The sequence below is a fragment of the Polyodon spathula genome, chromosome 10 (genome assembly GCF_017654505.1).
Source record: "Polyodon spathula isolate WHYD16114869_AA chromosome 10, ASM1765450v1, whole genome shotgun sequence".
Classification (NCBI taxonomy): Eukaryota; Metazoa; Chordata; class Actinopteri; order Acipenseriformes; family Polyodontidae; genus Polyodon; species Polyodon spathula.
In genome coordinates this window covers 13302268-13308302 of record NC_054543.1, presented here as the reverse complement: position 1 = coordinate 13308302, position 6035 = coordinate 13302268, and the positions used below count along the sequence as shown (strand labels likewise).

Genomic DNA, 6035 nt, shown 5'->3' with positions numbered 1-6035 from the left:
TCACTATCACTATTGACCCAAGGGTGTTATAGTACAATGTTAATTTAAAAGTGTTTTTAGTTTTTGATACATTAGTCAAATGTATTTGAAATTGCATGAACGTGCCTTGGCCTGTGGGAGGTTGATGTTGATATCCTGTTCTGCAGAAGAAGCTTTGTTCTGTATTTTCCATTAAACTGACTTGTCATCAGAGTTCATGAGTTCCATAAAGCAAACAAAAATATTCTAATCTTCAGAGTATTTATATCAGTTTCATGTTCATTGTTTACATGTCATTCCCTGGCAACTTATTCTAAACAGCTGTACTTTCTGTGCTTTAGTGTCTGCTTAGGCAATCTTTGGCGATCTTTCCTAAAAAAAATGTAAACATCCTGATATAAAGGGATGTACAGTAGGATTCCTGTATCACTGTTTAATATAGTCTTTCATTTTTTTCCCCGCTGCATACTATACTTCACCACAAACCAGACCTTTTTAGCCTTCCTGCTTGCTTCTGAAATCTTTTTTTTAGCTGCTGGCACACAATCGTTTCAGTAGAAGCATGACTTTCAGGTATCGTTACTTTTGCGGGGTAAGACATTCGTGGTTTGAATCCTGTTATTGCCAAGTGACATGTTGCTTTCCTGCAGTCCTGTAGGTTCAACAATCCCTACTGGTCAGGCGCCTGAAAAGTCCAGGTGAAGACTGCCCAGGTTGGGCCCTGCCTCCTGGGTTCAATAATTGAGAATGAGTTTGCCAGTTGATCTTTAGTCCTCTAGATAAGCAGCGAAGAGGCAACCTTGAAATAGGGAATTATGTATATATTTTAAGCATCTGTCTCTACTCCAGTATCTGAGATCTCTATTAAATGGCACTGCAATCCAGGTGAGAACGATATCATTATTTCGGTAGCTTTATGTTCTCTAACACGATTAACAGGGTTCTTTAACTTGTTATTGAAGGTAATGGCATGATCTTAATCTGTATACCAGATCTAGTATATGATAAATGCTTGTAATCAAACTTCAAGAGAGAACTTTTACTCTGAAATAAATGAGTAGTATGACAGAAACAAATCACTAAATGCCCCAAGTTTACTGCTAAAAGAAAAAGTACAAAATGAAAATAAAACAAAAGTGAAATGTACACATGCCATGGGTTATGATGTAAATTACAGAGAAAAACAAATAAGTGAAGTTGCTCACAGCATCTGATACAAACATAGTACTATCTAAAGTGGCTGCAGGAGGTGCAATTAAGCAAGATCAGGTTGCTTAACTTAACTAGTGCAAAGAGTTATTCCAGTTTCAGAGACTGCTGTGTTTATGGTATGTACTTGTGAGTGACAGTAGTACAAATATAATTTGGACCTTGTCATTGAGTATTATGACAAACTTAAGTTGTCTTTTGATTATAAATGAGGTTTAGGTTAAGATGTTGCCTATTATCTACTGATTATCTACGTACTGCACATCGTGAATTGATGAAATCCGTATTCTGTGTGTGTGCTTTGGTGTCCATGTCACAGTAGTTTTCATCACTTAAAATTGAAATATTGTATCAGAGCTGAGAAGTGATGAAGATGTTCATCTGCTCCACAATTTCTGTATATTAGGAAAAGCCTTGAACTGCACTGCAGGACTTTGGTTAGGATGTACACAGTGTTCACAGAAATAATTACTTTTTTATAAATTATCTTTTGAAATATTTTGACACAGGATGAATAGTAAAAAACAAAACAAAAAAAAAACGTACGAAACCTATATTAGCTTTTAACGGCTTCTAACACAGGTGTTTGGTTAATACAGGTATTATTATTAATATGATATATTGATAGGATTGTGTCTGAATGCTCTTCAGATGCCTCAAGCAACAGTTGTCTTGAGTTAGGGGGGTGACTGGATATTCCACGGGGTCTCAGCACAATCCATTCAGGCTTTCATTAGTAAAAACGTGTGCGTCTTCATGTTAGGAAAGGGTTTGTAAACTGCCCTCTTTAAAATCCATCCTGCCCCAGGCTAGAGAATGAATAATGATAGAAGAGAAATTAAAGATATTCATGGCCTGAGGAGGCACCTGCCTAGAGAGACTCAACGATGCAGAGAAACCCTGCTGTTCATCTCACTGAGGCATGTTTAAGACATCCTAATAAACTGGAACAATTATACATATACAGAGAGATTTTATTATTTGAGAGAACTACTTACATACTGTATGGTCTATAACTTTGAAAGATAGAATCATGAATTATTCAGGTAATACCACTGACAGAAACTAAGTTTAGGCAAGCTGTTAAAACTGTCTAAAACTTTCTCTTAAAGAAAGTTTACCACAATACATGAACACAATAATGTTTGCATGCTTTCCCCATGGGGCCTGTGGTTAACCTTGAGCTTAACTGTTTGATTTACTACGATCTGCTATACTTTAACAATGGCAAGCTTTTATAAAGGCAGTGTTTAAAGGTATGATAAACCAAGACTTTAAAAAGAACCTCTCATTAGCTTAAAAGTACATTTTTTGTTTTACAGACTTTATTTTCACTGCCAGGTAAAGACAATTCTTCCTGCCACAATTCTACAACTTCATTTCCTGTCTAACATTTAATACGACCCTTCTTTACCGTACACAGATAACTATGTGCAGCAAATAATGTGAGTACCACTCCTCAAGACAAATGGTGGCCTTATTAAACAGGTAATGCAGAAAATGCTATCTAATAAATGTCACCACCAGCGCACTTTAAGACATGTGGTAGTCAGAGAAGACTGTTGCCCATCATTATGTTGCTTCTGCCTGTAGCAGTGCGCTATGTGACTTTTTTTACAACAGCAAAAGGACTTTATAATAACCATCCAACTGCATATTCATTTTGCTCCACAATTTCAAAGCAAGCCTGGTCCAGAGTTGATTATTATGTTTTGCATTCTCAACAAGATTAGAGCAATCGGACAAATGCATTACACATGTAAAAATGATTAACGCTGATGTGAAATCTATAAAAACCCCAAATAATCATATCTACAGAATAGGGGTTTGAAAAAATAAATAAATACATAATAAGAGTAGCTTCATTATTAAGACAAAATTGGGTCTTACTTAGAAATAGATTTAAATACAAGACATGCTAGAAAGTCCAAACAAGCTTAGAATACTTAAATTGTTAACCTCATTTTCCTTGTAATGTTTTTAAAGATTTTGACAAGAGATTTAAGACATAAGTGTGCTCCAAATCCAGGTGTAGTTTTTTTTTCTTCTTCTTCTTCTTTAAACTAACCTATAGCTATACATCTTGTTAGCTATGGCTAAAAATTTTGCATCATCCAGGATTTTAGGCTTGAGACATAATGACAAAAACATATATATATATATATATATATATATATATATATATATATATATATATATATATATATATATATATATATATATATATATATATTTTTTTGATATTTTATTTAACATCAAAGAAATTACAAAATTATATCACAAGTCTACCTGGAGTCCTTATAGTAGTACTGTATTTAGATTTTGAAATGTCACATTGTACAATTTGTGTCAGTCTTTCATTACAAAGCTGTACGTAATTCAATATTTTAGCTTAAAATTATTCAGCAGATTTCGTTTGACTTTATGAAGCAAAATTAGTTAAACTTTTGGCAACAGCTGTAGTCCAGTTTATTTTTTACAATGATTTCATTGATTTGATACACGAGATAAATGTTAAATAACAAAGATTTGCAGTTATATATACAGAGTACATTTTTAAAGCTATTGGAGGTCTTGAAATGTGCAATGGGCTAAATCTGCTTCAGGACCTGGTGCCACAAATGTGTTCAAGTCACTCATGAGTTTTCGCTGATCAAAGATGAAGAGTACAGGAGATTAGTATTTTAATCTCGTATTTGACCAGGAATTAAATCACATTCATTAGGTCCCGTAGATGTAAAGGGTGTTATGGTGTCCAATGAAATTTCAGCTTCACATTCGAACTGAACTACTGCGGGCAGCAGCAGGTTCTTGCGGCTTCTAGGTGTCTGCGAGATAACTGAAAGCTTATCAAACGGATCTAGCAGTTCTTCGACCGACTGAGCGACAAGAGGGAGCTGCGCTTTTCCAGCAAAAGCTATTGGAGCCTCTTTCTGAAAGGTGGTGTCGTGGTGATAGGAAACCAGCTCGTTGCTGAAATTGACTGCCTCCACTGTGGTGCTGGAACAAAACTTGTTGCATCCTAGTATTGTTGAAAAGGCTTTTCTGAAATCCGCATTGAAGGCATATATAACCGGGTTCAAAGAGGAATTAGCCCAACCAAACCATACAAAAATGTTAAAAGTTGTTTCGCTGACGCACGGCGGCTCACCAAGTTCATATATGTTCACGTCACAAAAAGGTACCATGCAGTTCAACACGAAAAAGGGCAGCCAGCAAAATACAAAGACGCCCATGATAATAGACAACGTCTTTAAAACCTTCGTTTCTTTTTTAAAAGACGTTTTAAGTGAGTTCTCGTGCGGACAGTCGTTGGGGTGAAGGTGGCAGTTCTGAGCGTGTTCTACAGCCCGTTCCAAAGAGGATATCCTCCTGATCTGGGTCTGTGCGATGCGGTAAATCCTTGTGTAGGTGCCGATCATTATGGCAACGGGGATGTAAAAGCTTATTAAGGAAGAAGAAATCGCATACGTCTTGTTTAAACTGGCATCGCAGTTTTCAGTCTGATTGCTGAAATTAGCAGGTAAATCTTCCTCTTGGGCTTTGTGCCAGTTTAGCTGCACAGGTATGAATGAAATAAGGATGGAGAGTGTCCAGGCTACTCCGATCATGATAAAAGCAGCCCTCTGGGTCATTTTACGTTCGTATCTAAAGGGGCTGGCAATCGCCCAGTATCTATCGAGGCTTATAATGCACAGATTTAAAATAGAAGCCGTGGAGCACATGATGTCAAAGGCAATCCAGGTGTCGCAAAAGTCCCCAAAGAGCCAGTATCCTGCGACTTCGGTGACTGCTTTCCATGGCATGACAAGAACTGCCACAAAAAGGTCGGACACGGCTAAGGAGATGACAAAAAAGTTTGTGACTTTAGACCTCAGGTGCCTGAATTTGATGACAGCAACGCAGACCAGCGTGTTTCCTAACAGAGTTGAAAGAATCAGGAGAAATAAGAGGCACCCCGTTACAGCGCGGACGCTGAGGTCAGTGCCATCTGTACCCGTGCCTTCCAAGAGCTGCGTTTCGTTTGTAAAGTTTTCCATGGAGAATTTTTTTTCGGTTATAGGGCTCCAGAAACATAAGTCACCCTTTACATTTGGAAATGTGACATTTCTTTTAGATTCCTTTACTGTTGATGCACACTGGTTCCTGTCACAGTTGTGCTGCTTTTCAGCATCCCTGAAACTTGATGTTGGTCTATTGCAGCAAACTTATTGAAAATGAACATGTGGCTTTTTGTATTAAATTCTATCTTTTTTTTCTTTCTGATGAGCCAGTAGACTTATTGAGGTTTAAGAAATATCCTTTATATCATTAATGAACAGTTCTTTGTAAACAAAAAAAAAAAAAAAAAAAAAAAAAAAAAAAAAAAGATGCAAATACAGAAAAACATTTCTTGCTTTCATCCATGCTGCAATGATTGGTTTCGTTTGTGACGGTGCATATAGGTATCTAAGAAGAGTGCCATTCCTCCCTGTTATAAAGGGAGAGGCTTGTGATTGGTTTTCATTATTCAACCACTTTGATCCTTGAGCAGTAGCGAATAGCGTCAGGTAATGCTTCGTTTAAGACAGCGAGGCACTGTGTATGTATGCGAAAATAAATTTAGCCCACGGAAAGTCAGTAGTTAACACTACAGTATGTTCGTCACACATCTAAAAATAGAAGCAGGACTTCAGAATATGCAATATAATTTTAGTCTATGCAACTAATTTCAGCTTTTATAGAGACAAATGCCTTATATTAGTATTATTAGTAGTCCTATTTTAAGCCCATTAAATGGGACCGTCCAATGTACAGGACATTTCCAGCTGTCAAATGACGGCTGGAGAAAATAATTCTCATTAGCA

General features: G+C 36.8%; 1 protein-coding gene across 1 annotated transcript; it reads right to left on the bottom strand.

The window, feature by feature from the left end:
* Positions 1–3864: 3864 nt before the first annotated feature.
* Positions 3865–5228, bottom strand: LOC121322508 (D(1C) dopamine receptor-like). The gene has a single exon (XM_041262608.1). It carries the CDS (start codon positions 5226–5228, stop codon positions 3873–3875), a length of 1356 nt encoding a protein of 451 aa, XP_041118542.1. The 3' UTR covers positions 3865–3872.
* Between the last annotated feature and the right edge of the window lie 807 nt (positions 5229–6035).